General features: G+C 47.9%; 1 protein-coding gene across 1 annotated transcript; it reads right to left on the minus strand.

Annotated features, from left to right (window-relative positions):
* Positions 1–16,188: 16,188 nt before the first annotated feature.
* Positions 16,189–17,702, minus strand: PtA15_11A203 (uncharacterized protein; the record flags this gene model as incomplete). The annotated part of the gene is made up of 6 exons (XM_053161088.1): positions 16,189–16,360; positions 16,432–16,667; positions 16,744–16,973; positions 17,044–17,338; positions 17,422–17,490; positions 17,556–17,702. 6 exons carry the CDS (start codon positions 17,700–17,702, stop codon positions 16,189–16,191), a joined length of 1,149 nt encoding a protein of 382 aa, XP_053025069.1.
* Between the last annotated feature and the right edge of the window lie 1,404 nt (positions 17,703–19,106).

Below are 19,106 nucleotides of genomic sequence, written 5' to 3' on the forward strand. Positions count from 1 at the left end.
CAGAAAAACTTGTCACGGCGGACATGCCGTTCCTCTATAAACTAATCTTGCACAAAGTGCAAAGGGACCAACTAGAACTATCTCCAGCGCTCAAAACCAGAGGTCCTACACGAAGCGATTCAAGAGAAAATCAAACAAATCAGTCCGACTCAGAATCAGACAAAGAGTTAGAATCTGATACTGACACCGCGCCAGCAGAAACACAGAGAGAAACCCCTCTAGCCAAGAAAACCACCCTCGAAGAGATTGAAGACTGCGAGGAACCCTTTGACCGCGCTAATCGACCCCACGTCATCGCCTCGACTGTTTGTTTGATGGTTTCTTTTGCGGCGAACAGAAGGGACAACGCCCTCCAGATACAGAATTCAGTTGTTTTGCTTGCCTGTGGCGTCACTGAAAGGGTCAGCGCTTACCTGAATTACATTGGGCTAGCATCTTCTCGCCGAACGGCTCACCGCGCAATCAGTTCTCTCGGCAGACTTGCGGAAAGGAAGGTTGCCAGGCAAATGGCCAGCCAGAAATCACCAATGGCCCCAATCATATGCCTGGACAATCTAGACTTCGAAGAGTCAGTCCACGAAAAATTAATTGAAAAGACAACACAGATGTTCCATGGCACCTGGGGCTACCTCCACGTCCCCAATAAACAACTGATCAACGAGTTTGACCCAGACAACTTCTCTCTCAAGCGTTACCAGACAGCCATCGAGGATTCAGCAGATATGAAAGTCCAACCCGCCTGGTTTCTTCCAGACAACGATGCCAGCTTACATTTTCGCGAGGTACTCAAGAGTCAGATCACCAAAGTTTTACTGGGCTGTATTGCGACTCCATCAGATAAGAAGCAAAAATTACGCACAGTCCCGCCTCCGATTGATCCCATTGCCGTCAAGAAACCGGATATTTCCTTGTTCAAACTGATGATTGCCTCGGATAATTCCACCGAGGGAGTCGGCGAGGTCCTGGAAGGATTCCTGCGTCAAATTAACTTGACCTCGGAGGAGTTTTACTCTTGACTCCAAGTACTCGAGGGTGATCTAGCAACTTGCATGAATCTGGAAAGCCTCAGAGCCCAGCGAAAACCCAGCGCTCATGTTCAAGACAACCTCTCTGGTTTCTTCTCACTTCTTGGAGCCTCACATGTGCTCTGGAATTTCGCTCAAGCGATCTTTCTCCTCCATTTTGGTAACCCATCGGACTCGCAAGACTTGGGCGCATGGCATACACTATCATCGCTGGGAATACCCTCTGAGCGACCAACAACAAAAAAGGATTTTACTTTAATGCTTACACACATGACCAAATGTCATGAAGCAACAATTGTGTATTGTCTCTTGTGGGTATCTGATTGAACAGCTTCTATTATTTTCTTGTTACTGACTTCTGATTTCTTTGTGCCAGGACGGTGATGAAGCTCCCTAAAGCCTTGATACCGGAGGAGAAGGTCAAGATGCCTTCGGAACGGATCAATGAACTCGTGGATCTGTGCTATGATCATTTTTTTTTGCCTTCGGCTTTGAAGGCTGCTTCATCAACACCAGAATGATAGGTTTCTTGTAGGCGGGAAAGAGGCGGTAGTATACTTCCCCGATCCTGGTCTTGCCGAAACCGGTCCCAGCAAGTGTGAAGGTGTGTTTGCGACGAACCAGGCTGATCACAGTCTCCATCTGGATTGGCTTCAGTGGTTCGGAGTAGAATTTTGCTGCCATGAGAGTAACATGATTGGCGAGCTCCTCATCGGACATCTGGTCAAATTCTTCGCGTAAGTTCAGTTTAGAAGTGGTGTTTTCTTCTTGTGAAAGGTTGAGAGAGGCGAGATTGCTATCATCCTCGTTGGTGGGTTCCATGGCTGGTCGAAGTAGTTGTCCAAAGTTGATGATGTTCTTCAAGGTTACATTATTCTTCCTTGTTGATGAAAGTGTTTCTTTTTTTCAATCTCATTGTGTTTTTTCTCCGTTTTGTATATATCATTGATCATGTACGCCTGATCAGGCTTAGTAGCTCCAATCATCTCCCAACGCGGGTGGGTCCGCGCACTATGCAGTTACTAAATTAATTTGGAATGAAATGGAGTGATGTGCTCGACATCACTATTATTTTGTTTTTTATTCTGATTTTTGAAGTAGATGAGCTAGATAAATAGGATGTAAAATACATGATAATTTTGTTGAGAAGGATGCCATTCAGTAAAAATGGGTCTGGTAAGAAGAGGTTGAGAATTGACGGAGTAGTGAGGAATATAACGTTGAGCGTGGTCAATTATCCGGATCTCTCATGCGAGAATTCCTGATAAGCCATAAGTCCCTCTGGCAAAGCCTCAGGCGAGGAGGGACTTAGTTAAGTTCGGCGTTCGATCATCAGCAACCTCGACAAGTCGTGGACGTCGAAATTCTGGAAGTCACTGATGTCCAGAATAAACATCAACTTCCACATGACCTCATCATTCCACCCACAGGCAGACGGACAAAGTGAATGAACTAACAAAACAGTAGGCCAAATCCTACGTTTGACTACAATCAAGAAGCACAGCAAATGGTTGGAAGCCATCCCCGCGGTGGAATTCGCGATAAACAGCGCAACAAACGGCGCGACGGGGGTCAGCCCTTTCAACCTCGTCTTTGGCTGACAACCTTGCCTTTTCCCATCCGCACCACCTGCAGACAACCCAATTCCAGCGCTAGAAAACTGGCTGAAAATTCGTGAAAGCAGTTGGGCAGACGCGCGGGATGCTCTGTGGATAAGTCAAATCAGACAAGCGACACAACACAATAAACGACACAAAGACCGCGCCCCACTCGCCGAGGGGAGTAAAGCAATGCTAAACTCAGCAGACTGGCGAGATCAACACCAATCAGGGACCAACAAACTGAAACCACGCTTCGAAGGACCGTATTGGATAGTCAAAGTATCCAATCATGGCCAAAGCGTCAAGCTCGAACTCCCACCAGGGGACCGGCGACAGCCGGTCTTCTATGTCTCAAAGGTGAAGGAATTTGTGGAAGACCCGGTATCTCGACAAACGCTCCCTGTGGCCCCAGCTGATCCACCACCTACACCGACCCCACCAGCAATAGCCACACATCCCCCTCTTCTTATAGGAGGAGAGGATGTGAGCCCGCCCCTCGCGACCTCACCAAAGGAGTCACAAACATGTCACCAAACCGCCTCCGACCAAACTCTTAGACCTCGCCGGCCCGCGCCCTCCTAGTCCAGCAGGGAAGTACTAACACTTCCCCTGGACTAGGTGAACACCCAACCCTTCTTCCTTATCCCTCGCCATTTCCTATTCTCTCTTTATTGTACATGGCAGGGAAGTACTAACACTTCCCCTGGACTAGATTGCAATTTATTCCAGAGTTAGGTTCCAGAAGTGTCCCTCCAAGGTTTTGACCTTGTACCGCGCCCCCCTTGTGCCCTTCAGCTCCATCACGATCAGTGAAGCTCGACTGGAGAGCTTACAGGCTGAGTTTGTGTATACCTGAAAAAGGTGACTTGAGGGTTGTGACAGCAACGCTGCAACCGATGCGATGCAAGTATTGTGCATCGGGCTGTATCACATTGATTTGCATTGCATATACACTGCATCGGTATTGAATTGGCCCACCAATGTGATGCAGGCTTTTTGAAAAGTATGGCCGATGTGATGCACATCTTTTAGGGCTGGTGCATCGGCTTGCCCAATGCGATGCACGTTTGATTCCAATGCACGGGCCGATACATTGGCTGGTATTGGTCATACATGTCTAAATAGGGTTTAAATGGGTGTAACCCTTTCCATTTCTATCTCCGCTACTGGGGATATTGGTGTGGATATCAGTCCTCCATCCTCGGCACCCCCACCCCCCAGGCTGCCACTGACAGAAATGACACAATCTTGCACATCGGCCCCTCCACGGCCGTCCTGTCCACCATCCCGTCAAAGCAACCAAATCATCACACCAGTCAAGTCTCATGGAAATTACATTTGGCCGGATAATGACAGTCAACGATCACTAGCAAAACAAACTCAAGATGATACTACCAAATCTGACAAGGATGAAGAGGCCCCAGCCACCCAGTCCAAAACCCCCTCTCAGTCCCACAAACCTCCCAAAAAATCAGCCCCTTTGCACTCATCATCTCAAGTTGTTTACAAACAAACTAAGCAAAAATAAAAATAAAAAAAAACAGATTGTCGATGTCGACTCCTCCAAGCCCAATGCCAAAATCTCCATTATGGACATGACCCAGGACTCAGACAACAATAATTCAAAGGTCAAGAAACTCAGCAAAAAAAATTGAGGTGCGGCCACGGACGGCTTTGACGATGTGGATGATTACTTTGAGTCTCCAAAACGTGAACATGGAAAAGTAAGTCATCCCACTCTAATTTCTATTGTCATTAGAATACTACGTTAGAGAAGTTTAATGTCTATGTTTTCTGTTTGTAGCCCGATGGGCCGAAGAACCCCTACACCTGCAAATGGTGCGCAAAGGTCTATAAGAAGGGCGAAAATACTCAACACAACTTGAAGCTGCACCAAGACGGAAACTTGAATTGAGCGGCCTGCCCTGCAAGAAAACGCGCGATCTTTTGTGGTGCAAACCTGCCAATCACTCCGAAAGAACAAGCGGCCGCCAATAGGGAGAAGAATGCGGATTCCACTGTCATGGCAAAATTCTTAAAAACAACCTCATTCGACAACCGTACCTTGAACCAGATTGTGGTCATGTGGCTCATCCATTCTTCCCTCCCGTGGATGCAAATCAAAGATTGACTTCTGGGAATTGCATTTGACTATGCTTGCAACGGCATCATACTCTACTCTCGTACTTGGGCTGCGGATGAGGCGCATCGGCTGTACTTAAACTTGCAGGCCAAGGTGTTGGCCACCCTTCAGGTAAGCTGACTTACTTCTTATTCTTCCTTTTGATGCGTTCTGACCTCCTTTTACATCTTGGATTAGTCTGTACCATCCAAAATGACCCTGATCCACGACGTGTGGACAACCAAAGGCAACCGGCAAGCGTTCCTTGGGATTGCAGTGACTTATATCGATGAGGATTGGGTCTTCCGGGTATCCCACTTGTCTCTCAAGTATATATCTTGGACACACAAGGGCAAATACCTTGCTTTACCCTTTTCCAATATTGTGATCAAGTCATTGCTTCACCAAAGATAAGTTTTATTTTCTTCTTCTTGATTTCTAAAGGATTCTCATTTTGTTTTGTTCTATTTATAATTACATTATAGCCCAAACCACTGACTCCGGCTCAAATAACCAAACCATGACTGCCAAGGTAGATTGCATTGTTCTGAAGGAAACCAATACCAACATGGACCTCACCGGCTGGTGGAAGTGACACTGACAATGATGTATCTGCAAATTCAGAGGCAGAGGAGACACCATTGACAGTCTCATTGGTCTTGAGCAACGTTGATTTTGTAATTCACCAAATCACTTCCTCAGCCGCAAAGCGATCAGAGTTCAGTGTTTGGTCAAAGAAGCTTGATTATATTGGCCCCTCTCTCATTGCTGGCCATGGCATTTGTTGGAATGTCAAGTTTCAGAGCAGGGACCGCGCTTACCAGGGCCGAACAATCATCAATCAATTGATCAAAAATGAGAAAGACTGTCAAGGGCGCGTCTCTAAAGTGGCGACGCCCTGAATGGAAAAGAACAAGATGTGAGTTCCTAAAGAGGAAAACACGCTCGACTCAACCGTGATATGGGAGGAGAAAGCTGCGCCTCCGTTGGAGGGGCTGGTAGAGCTAAGTCGTACCTGAACCTAAGAAGGTTCACAAAGCTCTAGCTTACCTAGTAAGGTAGCGAGCGGAAAGAACCGTGAAGAAAGGGAAGTTGGGAACTGCGGAGGTGGAGGCGGAGGCGGAGTCAAGGAGAAGGGAGTATTTGAAGATATAGAAAGGTTGAGATGTAACTAGATAAAAGCCCCGGTCGTTTTGTATCAAACAAGGATGACGGGCTTGGTAATCTAAACAATAATCTGATGAACCTTTTGTGGGGCGGAGTGATAAGCTGAACTGAGGCTGAGACCAGCGGGCACGAGGCAGGTTGAGTGAGCGATGGGTGTGGAAGGATAATGTCATTTCACATCAGACTAGAGAAGCAGGGACAACAGAGAAAGAAAACAAGAGAAAGAGAAAGAGCTACTATACCTGAGACCAGCGGGCACGAGGCGGGTCGAGTGAGCGATGGGTGTGGAAGGATGAGGAGAAGATCCTTCCACGCCCGCTGAGCTCAGGTATACTACATACAAGTAAAATGATATGTGAAACCTGGATGAAATGTGTAAAGCATAGAAAGATAAAGAAAACACAAAATGATACCAATATCTCAACACCCCCCCTTGCTGCACACATGAAAACAGAAGACAAAGAAATATGATGGAATAGAAACAAAGAAGGAGAGAGAAAGTAGGAAGAAAAGTAAATAAATAAAAGAAGTAGAGGAATTAAGGAAGAGGGAAGCCGGAGTGGGTCACGGGAGAGAGATGTGAGATGGGGATTAAGGGACGATCCCAAAAAGGGTCCGATGTTGTTCAAGCAGAACACGAGCAAGCGGTTTTGTCAACATGTCGGCAACCATATCTTTTGTTGACACATGAAGCAATGAGATGTCACCCTCCTGCACGCATTCCCGAATAAAATGGTACCGGGCATGAATGTGCTTTGTACGAGCGTGGTGTTTGGGATTTTTCGCAAGCGCTTCAGCCCCTTCGTTGTCGACGTGTAGGGGAATTGCGGTGTCCGGGCAGAGACGGAGCTCTGTCAGAAGATGTCAAAGCCATAGTGCTTCTTTGCAGGAATCTGATAAGGCCTTGTATTCTGCTTCGGTGCTGGAGAGGGATACCGTTGCTTGCTTTCTGGACTTCCAGGAGATTGCTCCATCTCCAATGCGGTACGTGTATGCAGAAGTTGACCTTTGATCGTCTCGATCCTCGGCCCAGTCGGAGTCTGAGTAACCTGAGCATACTAGATTGCCACCTAAACGCAGTTTAAGGTCTTTGGTGGAGGAGAGATAATTTAGGACCCTTACTGCTGCATACAAATGAGCGGCAGATGGATCGCGTAGGTACTGAGAGAGTCGATTGACAGTGAAGGAGACATCCGGTTGGGTGCACTGTGAGATCCAGAGTAGCGCACCGATGAGTTGCGGGTAAGGCCCGGGTGATGAAGGATCATCTGGGCGACGGTGAGTCAGGTTCTTGAAGTTTATATCGGTTGGGATGGCAACTGACACAGGTTCCAATTCTAGGAACCGATTACATATTTCCGAGATGTAATGTCCTTGATTGAGGAAGAGATATTGGGCCGGTATGGAACTCTGGCCGGTGCTAGGCCGGCAGCAGTTTGGGGAGGGGAAAAAAAAGAAAACTGAGAATAGGATGCGTATGCCCTCCGGGTGATTGGCCGTGAGTGAGCGCTGAGAGATTCGTGTAAGCGTGGGGGGGGGAGTTGATTTTACGACGGCTGGAGATGCGCGTCGGCGGGTTTTGTTTTTGAGAGAAAGCCGGGGATACTGCCGGCGGGGTTGTGATCTAAACCAGTAAGGTGGAGGAGATCGGCGTTTTGCGGGGTAAAGAACTTAAAGACTTCAGACTTGCGGGCAGACAATTGCCAAGACTTAAACTTAGAATGTTGATGGATAACTGAGAATTTTATGGTTCAGAGTGAGTCCATGCCGCTCCAAAGCCGGAGTTCGAACTGAACTCAAACCCTGGAGCTCGTGACATCTAACAGACAGCTCATCACAACCTAGCGCGCACGCGCGCGCTACAACAAACAAAACAGCAGACACAAAACAAAACAAAAGGAAACAAGACAAAAACCAACCCTCCTCATCCAAACCCTATCCAACGCGCGCAGAATGAAAGAGGAAAATAACAAAACATGATGAAAGTGAAATAGAAAGGGAACAAAGACATAAAAACAGAAACAAAAAGAAAGAAGGAAAAGAAAACCTGAAACGTCTTGAGGATGCGCGCCACGCCGCGCCATTGAATCTTGAGGAAGCCTTGAGGGCCGGAAAATTGAAGTCTTGATGTCTTGAATCCTGACGTCCTCTGGCGCGCGCCATGCGCGGAAAAAAGCTTGATCCTACGCGTGTACCAGATTGTCCACCACACCGGTATATCCCGGGTGATTTGCAGTGAGAGGAAGTGATTGAGATCTTCATTGGCACCTATTTTGAATTGCTTGCCAACTGAGGATATGAGGAAATCTATGAAGGACGGTTCACCGACAATAGCTAGATCATCGACGTGCGTTGTCAGTGCACCAATAAGTTTTCCTTCCGCTAGTTTGAAGTACAAGGTGGGATTGTATTTTGAGTTTTTAAGACCAAGGTTTAGAAGTGCCTTGTGAAGCTCGCGGTTCCACTGGCGGGGTGATTGTTTTAATCCGTACAGTGAGTGGTTCACTTCGCAGACCCAGTCAGGATGGTGGGGGTCCTCAAAGCCCGGCGGCTGCTCCATGTAGATCAGTTTATTGAGATGACCGTTTAAGAAGGCTGTCTTGAAGTCGACTTGACGGCCTTTCCAACCGCGGCTTGCTAGGAGAGAAAAAATGAGGCGGAGTGTTTCCAAGCGAAGTGTTGGGGAGAATACTTCGTCGTAGTCTAGGCCCTGGACCTGAGAATAGCCCATAGCCCCCAGGCGGGCTTTGAGTTTTTGGATTGTTTGATCGGGTCGGCGTTTTACCTTGAAGACCCATTTGGACTTGATTATTCTCCTTTTATCCGGACGAGGTACAAGTTTCCAAGTTTGCATTCTTACTAGAGAGGCAAACTCATCTTTGGCGGCCTTCAACCAGTGGTGTTTGTTTGGGGATTTCAGGAGTTGACGCCAGGTTTTTGGTGTATCGACGTCCGAGTCTACTGTTGCATTCTTTGACCATTGGCTGTACCGATCTGGCGCTCTGCGTTCTCGCGCCGAGCGTCGTCGAGGAGGAGGTGAGGGAGGCTTGGGGGACGGGGCTTTTAGCGGCGACGAGTGAGTGTCCGAGGGCGATTACTGAGGTTTGGCGGCCGGTGATTGGGGTGGTGAGGGGAGGGGGGGAAGAGTGGTGGAGTGATGAGGGGAGGAAGAGAGTGGAGGAAGTGAGATAATTGAGATGTCAGGGGTAGAGGGATCAGCATGGGAGGATGGTGAGGGAGAATGGAAAGGGGAACGTCGCGGAGAATCAGTTCCTGAGGAGATTGCGTCCGGAGTGCGTGGGGCATTTCCCGGCGCGTGAATTGAGGCTGTCAGGCGCCGGTCAAAGCGGGGCTGGAGAGGTACGTTCAGCGGTGGCAGGTCGGGTGTGGCGACCCTGGGGGGTGGAAGAGAGGACGGTGGCGGAGAGCTTGAAGCCAGGGTAGTGGTTGGTTGATGCTGTTCCTCGTGGTTAGGTAACTGCGGTGGGGATGGTGGCTGTGGAGAGGAAGTGGTTTCGAGATGAGGCCAGGTAATTTCTACTGTGATTGATTCGGAAGGGGAGTTCAGTTTTGCTCCGTAGGGGAATGACGAGTCATTGAATATTACATCGCGAGACTTAACAACCACGCGGTTCTTGAGATCCCACAGTCGGAAGCCGTTACCGTCCAAGAGATAAGAGAGGAGGATCAATGCCCGCCCCTTCTGATCGAGTTTCTTGCGATTTGCCTCTGGTACCTTGTACCACACGAGGCAGCCAAAGGGGAGAAGTTTCTTGACGTCCACCTCGTGATCCCCCACTATTGACGAGGGAGCCAGAAAACTGTTAGGGGTGTTGCAGGGGAATGAGTTGTAAGGGAAAATTGCATGTCGGAGAGCATCGGCCCAGAATGATTTTGGGAGTTTTGCTTGGAGAAGTGAGCATCTCACCAGATTACTGATTGTCCGGTTTGTTCGTTCTGCCACTCCATTCAGTTCCGGCGAGTGGGGAGGGCCAGGCTCGTGTTTGATTCCTGCAGAAGATAAGTAGGAGGTAAATTGGTTTGATATGTACTCTCTGCCGTTATTGGTGCGAAGAGCAAGTATTTTGTGGGCACCGGATTTCTCAAAGAAAGCACAAAAGGTTTTAAAGCATGCGAATGAATCGCTATTTAATTTCATAGGGTAGACTTGGAGAAATTTAGAACAATCGTCGATAAATGTAATGAAGTATTTATACCCTTTGCGGGACACAACCTCATACAAGCCAACGTCTGAGTGGATCAGCTGGCCCGGGAGAGATGACCAAAATGCAGAACAAGATCCGAATGACTTTCACGGCATTTTTGACTGAACGCAGATTGCACATTGTTGCACCTCGATTTCATTCATGATTGAGGGGCTGATGTGGTGGCGTTTCAGAACAGCTTTGAGAGGTTTTAGTCCAATGTGAGAGAAGCGGTAGTGATACGATAGAAGGGAATTGTCAACAGATGGGGAAGGTAGAGGTTTAGTGGAGTAGGAGCTCACAGGCTCCGCTGCCAGGTAGTACAGGTTTCCGCGTCGGTAGCCTCGGCCTGAGAGAGATCCGGATATTTGAGTCAAGTCCGAATGGTAGAGATCGCAGGAGGATTTTGTGAAGACTGCAGTGACCCCAGCATCGCACATTGCAGCGATTGAGAGGAGAGGTTCATGAAGGGACGGAACAACTAGGGTTTTAACCTTAACATCGCCGTCGATTGGGAGTTTAGCTGTGCCTTTGTGGGTGGCCTCAACTACCGAGTGGTCGGCGAGGCAAACGGGAGTGTGGTCCGGTTTTGGGTTCTCGACAGACTCTAAGTCAGGAGTCATCGAAAAAGAACATCCGGAGTTGAGATTGGCATTGCCTCCTGCCCGTGCACCAGGAGAAGCCAATAGGGCAGCGACTGCATTACCAGCGACGACCTCAAGTTGAGACCCAGAGTAGTCAGACTCCTCATCTTCATCGTATCGGTGTGACGAGTTACCAAGGGTGGCAGCTGAAGTTCGACCCGCCTTAGCGGCTGGTTTAGTCAAGCGATCGGGACGGTTTTCCTGATCCTTTGCTTCTGACCTGGGTTTCTGACCTGCTTTATGGTTGGCCAGTATGAGACGAGTGTTCCTGCAGTTGTTCAAGTCGTGGCCATCCACGTTGCAGAAATTGCAGTGGCGAGGGAAAGAGGGGGGAGGTCGTCCTCCTCAATTGGATGAGTTGAAGGAGGAGGATTTCTTGGCTTGATGTTTAGCCTTAGTTGAGGAGACTGCGACAGGTTAATCATTGTTGTAGGTTTTTCTGCGGAGATACTCACTCCGGAGAGCCATGGCGACCTGTTCCGCTGAGATATGGGGCTGATTCATGAGGGAGGAGATGCAATTAATCCAGTCGCTCGGGAGAGAGTTGATGAGATCCGTTGCGTGGATTTCATCAATGGTGAGGGGTCTTCCTTCGGTGATGAGTTCCTCGAGACGTCCTGCTACTTTGGCGACAGAGTCGATATGGTCGAGCATGTCTTCGGTCTCCATTTTGGAGGTGGAGAGTTTCCGGAGCCAGTACATGCGGCCTCCGGCCAAACAGTCCTTATGAGCTAAAGAGCCTCCCACGCCTTGGCAGCATCAGTTCGATGTGGTTTGCTGTAGCGAAAGTTCGTCGGGTCGACGATCTGGGAGAGAAGGGTGCAGACGGCTTTGTTGTCTCTTGCCCAGTTTGCTGGCTGATTCTCTGGTGGGATGGGCGTAAGGACATACATGAGGTTGACGTTGTCTAGGAGCATCGTAACCTGATACTCCCAGTCAGAGTAGTTTGGACCGGAGTCGGCGGCTTTGAGAGTGAGGAGCTTAGCTCCTTGAATCTTTGGGGATGAGTGGTCGTCATTTAGATCAACTCCGAGGGTGAGAGCCGGTATTGGCTTTGATCCGGAAGCGTCCAACATGGTGTGAAGAGAGGTTTGATCCTTCGAGAGAGAACACTATCGCCACTCAATAGTACAATATTTAACGTGCGTTGTTGTTCTCAGCTGGAGCCTAGCGCGGGCTCATAACCTGATAAGCTGAACTGAGGCTGAGACCAGCGGGCACGAGGCGGGTCGAGTGAGCGATGGGTGTGGAAGGATAATGTCATTTCACATCAGACTAGAGAAGCAGGGACAACAGAGAAAGAAAACAAGAGAAAGAGAAAGAGCTACTATACCTGAGACCAGCGGGCACGAGGCGGGTCGAGTGAGCGATGGGTGTGGAAGGATGAGGAGAAGATCCTTCCACGCCCGCTGAGCTCAGGTATACTACATACAAGTGAAATGATATGTGAAACCTGGATGAAATGTGTAAAGCATAGAAAGAGAATGAAAACACAAACTGATACCAATATCTCAAAACGGAGGCCCCAGGTCTCTTATAGCCAAAGATGCTGGCCGCACTTGGGTGTCGTGTCTCCACGACGTTCTTGTTGAACTAAATCCACGCGTAGAACATTCGCGTGGATTGTACTCACTCGAACCTTGACAACTAAATCCACGCGTGGAACATTCGCGTGGATTGTGCTCACTCAAGCTTGACAACCCTTGAGTGTTACCCAGCTGGGTATGACACTCGATGGCAATCTACTCAGTTGCGCACGCGCGCGCACTTGTTGTCTTCAGCGCGTTCTGTGCTTGGAGCGGCAACATGCGCGCCCAGTTCTTCTGTGGTGCGCTCCGTGTCAGCCTTGGCGCTGTCTGGACTAGCCAAGGGCTGACAAAGACCGAATCAAGCGCGATGGCGGCAAGGATTTCTTCAACAAGGTGCAGATCAGTCGTGACGACTGGGATATAGTCAAAAGATTGAATGATATACTTAGTGTGAGTTTTCATTTTCCTCAAGTCCATCCCAATGGCTGTTTTTAATTATTTTTTCAATTATCACATTGGTCTTTTTTAGGAATTCTACTTTGTAACAAAAAAGATGGAGGGGGATCACTCCTCGGCTGGCCTCATGATATATGAATACAAAGGTATCAAGGATTTCCTCCGAGAACAGCTCAACTCGGTCACCAAACCCGAACTCCAACGCATGATCCGCACCATGCTATTAAAAACATCCACCTATCTCAATGAAGCCTTGGACTGTGATGCAGTCATCCTAGCCACAATGTTGAACCCCACCTATTGGTCATCAATCTTCCATGTTTGGTTTTCCTCTTCCAAAACCCGCGCACAAAGAATACTCCAACATCACTACAACAAACGGAAGGCTTCATTTGAAGCTGCATTGGGCTCAAAGACAGCCTCAAGCCCTCCGGTTGAAGCCAGTACCCAGCCTGACAAACATCGTTGACCAGGACGGAACATCAATTTTTTCCCAGAGGCTGTCAAGACACCCCCGGACAACGAGTTGGCTACTTACCTTTTGGGCAAGTTCAAACTCCCAGCTGATCAAGGAGAGCAATTTCTCAAGTGGTGGAAGGTACGGTTTTTCTCTTTAATCTTAACATCCTGCTCCAGAACCCTTACTGAACAAACTACATCCTTTGTACCTATCAGAAACATCAAGTCGAGTTCCCAGTCTTTGCCTCAATGGCCAAAGACTACCTCGCTTGCTCAGCCACCTCAGCAACGGTGGAACAATGCTTCTCGGCAGCCGCTGATGTTTGTGGACGCGACCAAGGCAGTTTGGCTGCAAGGACAATCGAGCGAGGTGTAAGTTCACACCAGTGATTGAAACAAGGATATGAAGCGGATGGCGATTTTGCTTCAGCTCAGAGGGTAGTCAACCTTGCTGTGGAAGAAGAGCAGGCCAAAAAACGCAGACCAGCCAAAGCGACTACTGAGAACGCCCGAAAAGGGCAAAAACATCCCTTCCCCTATATGATGTATTTACTTTTTTTTCTCCATTTCTTGACCTGATCCTGTCTCCCTGTCCATTTACCTGCAACTCGAAGTTAAAAAAAAATCCCCTCCGATGCCCCAGATACTGCATCAGTATCGCATAGGCCAACTGATGTGATGCATACTTTCCCAGATCAATGTATTGGCCCAACCGATGCAATGCATCACTATTGCATCGGCCAGCCAATGCAATGCACATTTGTGTAGATGCCATGTATTGGCAAGCCAATGCGATGCACTGTATAGGCTGATACATGCATTGCATTGCACCGGTTGCAGCGTTGGTGACAGGTTGATGACTGGGGCTGGCCGTGTCCATGAGGGTCCAAGAGGGTGTAACTTCCAATCCAGCGGGGTTCCAGTGACGCTTCCAGTGGTGAAGGGGTAAAATTGGCTGTAGAATCCATTTCTGAGTTCCATTTGGTGTTATCTTGAGTTCTAGGGTGAGTAAATATATGTATGAGGAAAAACTGTTGCTTTTTCACTTTTCCATCTACCACACCGGCACCCGCGGGCGGGTACCGCCTGCACCCGCCAGGCGGTGCCAGGTGCCCGTTTTTTGGAAAAAGCGGTGCGGTACCCGGGTACCGCCCCCAAGTACCGCTTTGCCCCGCCGGGTTAATCAGGTAACCCTCAGACCCCCGGCCCTTACCCTGCTTTGAGCTGCCCTCAATGACTGAAAATAGACCGGTCATGGGCCAGGACAGGTCATTGAGGACGGCCCTGGTGCAATCATTGAGGGGAGTAACAACTCCCCTTGATGACAAGTGTGTACTGGTTGTTGGGGGAGTACCCTTGATGACAATGACCAACCTGTTTGATGACCAGAACAGGTTGATCATTGCTGTTCTGCTCATTGAGAGATCCTCCCCCCGATGAACAACCTGTTTTGGTCATCGAGGGGAGGAACTTATGATAAGAAATCCATTCCAGTCATCAAGGACCCCCCTTGATGATCTCTTTGATGAAAAAAAGCCGGCGGGTACCGCTGGTACCTGCCTGGTCCGAGCATTTAATCGTTACAGTGTTTTTGAAAGCTGAATTTGTACCAGCGCACTGAGATTGGTCTGCAAGTCTTGGGCAGTCCAATTTTTTTTTTTTGCTTCAGGTCAGATCAGAGAGTTTCTGTCTGGCCACGCAACCTACTTTGTCAAATGGGTGCTGAAAGAAGTGTTCTCAAGTCTTGATGAGTTTGCTGACCTTTTTATTTGGAAACCCAGAACATATGTAAGAGTTGTGTTGGTCCCCGTGGTTTATCTTCATTATGTACAGGAGCTAAGTGGAGGCTTACTGGAGCTCAATATAGTTCATCTGAGCTGAATTGGTGTGTAGTGGGAGCATCATTGGGATGGATGGCCCAGCTTGACAGGCTGAGTTTGCCTGTACCGGGGCTGAGTTCAGCTGAGTTTTGGAGCTGAATTTGAGCCGCATTGAGCTGAATTGGCTGTGTCAGAGCTGACCTGAGCTGTGTTTTCAGGAGCTGAGTTGAGCTGTGTGTGCAGGAGCCGAGTTGAGCTGTGTGTACAGGGGCTGAATTGAGCTGTGTGTACAGGAGCTGAGCTGAGCTGAGCTGAGCTGTGTGTACAGGAGCTGAATTGAGCTGTGTGTGCAGGAGCTGAGCTGAGCTGTTGAGTTTAGCTGTGTCTACAGGGGCTGAGCCCAATGGGTATGGTATTATGGATCTCAGCTGGTGCATCTCTGATTCAGCTCACCCATCTCTGCAGTGAATTTGGCTTCAAGCCAATAATACTGCCAATTTTATCTTTGGTTTGAAGCGGATATATTGGATTCACATAGGTGGCCTGTGCGCGGCACTGATTGCTCCGTGGACAATTTTACATGTGTTCCAAAATTGATCACCCCACCACCAAGACAATATATTGTTCCAATACAATTAGTCAAGTATTCTATCTGTTACAGTGTTGATTCCAGTGTTTTTTGCGAAATTAAATTTTTGACTCCCATTCTGGATAGCACAATTAATTTTCTGACTCCCAAAATTGCCCCGGGTCAATTTGTGGTGCTGGGGACCGGGGCTGGATGACAAAATCTGGTCTTCCAGATGTCCGCAACATGTGGGAGTTGGAAAGTTAATTTTTGGGAGTCAATTTTTCAACTCCTTATTTAATTTAAATAATTTTCTAGTGATTTGGGGGTTGAATATCTTCCCCTTGCCTGCCAGCCTGCAGATATTATCCACAAGCCCCTCCAGCGGAGAGCCCCCCTGGCAAGGTCCCTCGGACCCTCCGTTTGAGAGGCTTGGTTAAGCTAGGGTGAACCTGGGGTGTCCACTGTCACCCATTCTCACCCCAGGCCAAAATCTTTGGCGCGCCCACTGTACAGGAGAATGTACTATAGCGTGTGTTGTGTCGCGTACAATGTAGGTAAATACAAGGGAAAATGACATGAAAAAGTCAATCTACACTTCAAAAAAATCCGGGTTGGTGTGTTTGACAACACAAATAATAATGGAATTAGGACAGGGCAAATCCTCAGCGAGGCCCGTATGGCGGCTACCGGAAAGCTTGGAAAGGCGGGATTGCTTTTTAGGAGTGATCACAGATCGACTACGGCTGACGCACTCCAGTGAGCTTGCGTATTAGAGTTGGCATCAGCGGGAAAGTTGACGTCATTGCAAAAGGAAAGGTTAAAAGCAACCCACTTTTTTGGCACACCGATTCTTCTCAAAAGCGATTGAGACGGTTGTGATCCCCGCCGCAACCAGTCCGATGGAGATGGCAGCAAATTGTCCAGGTGGAGGGTGCGCGCAACTTTCACATATACCGCAATCGACTCATTGGCAAAAGAGAAAAAAAAGAACACTGTTAGACCAGCAGTCACCGAAAGCCAATCCCGAAGGTTGAGTTGGTAGGCAGAGTTCTTGCGAACGTCTGACAGCTGAGATCGGAGTAATTAGTGGGTAATTCGACCAATGCTGAGGAAATTCTTTTCTGATTAAAGGCAGTTTGCTAACCTTGTTATCGACATCATGGATGTACCCCCATGATTTCCAAGGAACAAAGGGGCCAATATCATTAAGAATCGTAACAGTCCCGGCGATTGTGTAAGGAGCTGATATGCATAGATATGTAGCTGCCAAAGCGCACATACGAATGAAGCGTGATTTGTTCAGGGGCGTCCTAGACCTGGCTATTAAATGGGATAGTTCGCTGTGCTGGCGGATCAACCAGTAGAGAACGTAGACTGCCCGCAGCGGATAATTTCAGCACAACGAATGACTTTGGTACCAGGAGGGACTTACGTGCATATCCACAAGCGATACCACACATGATAGGTGACCAAATTATAAAAATAAAGATTGTAGGCCAGGATAAAACCGATACATTAGAACAGCCAACTAGCGGTTCAACTTCATAACGAGCAACCTGGAACACGACAGACAGAACAGCTATAGCAGCTGGAATCCCAAAAGACAACACATAATCGGTCCATATTCTAGCTCGGGCCGTTGAATTATCTTCCAGCGTATTTGGAGTGACTATTCTGGCCAGGTAGCGTATAATGCAACAATTCGCAATGAGTAATCCTAACGGACCGACCATCGTAAGCTGAGGGTTTATCAAATCAGTATCTGATCGCTTCCATCCGACTTGGAACAAAGTCAAGTATTAAAAACGAAAAATCGGCCTACCTTGGCAGAAACATCACAAAATATCGGAGCTTTGTCTTGCGCATCGTCCATCCACACAATTCCGTTGATCTATGGTAAATCTGATTTGAGCACATGCGGTATTGGCCTGATGAGATGATTGAGTTCGAACCCACGAAGCCCAACAAATTTAAGATAACCACCCAGATTCCAAACGCGGCAGGTCCAGAATGACCTTGGATCAGATGTGAGACCGCTGGAGCAATGTTGATCAGGGCGCACAACAGGGATAGTGCCAAGTAGGCGATAAAATCGGAGGTCATGTTGGAGGAGGGAGATAGTCTGCGTGATAGGGATGATAAGAATGAGGAGAAATAAGCGACCCAGAGATCGAGGGCCTTTACCTGACTAGCTGACTGGACTCCAAGAGTTAATGGTGCTGCACATTTTGACAAAGGAAACCTGCGTCAGGGTGTGCGTAGGCCCGTATGTAGCAGCCTCACATGCTGGAAAAGGAATTCATAAGAAGCTCGAAGTTTCCGGTTTTCATAGTTGTACATATTTGTTTAGATTTAAAGGGGTGAATACATAAATCGGTACATATTTGCATAGTTAGAATGAATGGCTCTACCAAAAATATTTGATTGCACCTATGTATTTACATACATACGACCTGCGAAAGGATGTGCAATAAATTCGTATGTATGTAAGTTCTTGTGTATGCATAATTCATCTTAATTCATAGACGTTTTTCTTTTGTTTGCATCGATTACGTATTTTAAATGCATACGACCTACATCCATATGCAGCCCGACCCTCCAGTATATGTATGTATGTGTATAGCACCCATACATATTCATTTTGCCTCGGGCCCAAAAACATTTTAAATGGAGGCGACACGATCTTCATAGATCTTCATACATGAATAGATCTTCATGTATGTGAATATGTATGTACATAACGTGGTCATGTACTCCGAAGCTTTTCCACTCCGTTTGAGTTTTGTTTTCGCTGATACATAGTTTGTTCATATGGCTTTTCCACTCAGTTTGAGCGATTTTTTTTCGCTGTATAAGAATTCCTAGCGGTCCTCAGCAAATCTGCAGCGACTTCAGCCTCTACTCCCTTCGTCCAGCGTTGGAACAGCCCGAAAGCAACTCTGTCATCCGATTGTGATCAAGAAGAAAATCATCGCCATGTCATCAGAATCAAAGGATACCATCTCTAAAGGACATCCCTGGCCAGTGGGAGCATCAGGTGAAATCGGGGGCGGTAATCATTACTGCATTATCTGCTAGGTGCTCCCGTCCCATGCTGTGTTACCTGTGTTCCTTTCGTTAATAATTTATTTTGTTGTTTTCCTCGTCAGCGGCTGAAACCGAAAGCTATTGACGAAACGAGCACGGATGTCGGTGATCAGATTTTGAAAGTAGCAGGTGCCACCTACATAGACAGAAACCCCTGAAGAAATGTTACACCCAGCAACAGCAACTTCAAAATCTAGATGCCCCTGGCGGCGGAATGGCTCGACTGTTCATTAAGCATTTCACCTGTCAAGCACTCCTTCCCCGCCCTATCTGAGTGTGCTATTCTTTTCTGTACATGGCCTTCCATAAAAGAATTCGAAACTGTGATAGCATGTACATATTTACTTTCAACATCAAGCACAGAGGAGAGGAAACAATTCTCGACTCTCAGCGCTGTTTTGCCCGAGAGTGAGAGCACAT

The sequence above is a fragment of the Puccinia triticina genome, chromosome 11A, assembly GCF_026914185.1.
Source record: "Puccinia triticina chromosome 11A, complete sequence".
Taxonomy (NCBI): domain Eukaryota; kingdom Fungi; phylum Basidiomycota; class Pucciniomycetes; order Pucciniales; family Pucciniaceae; genus Puccinia; species Puccinia triticina.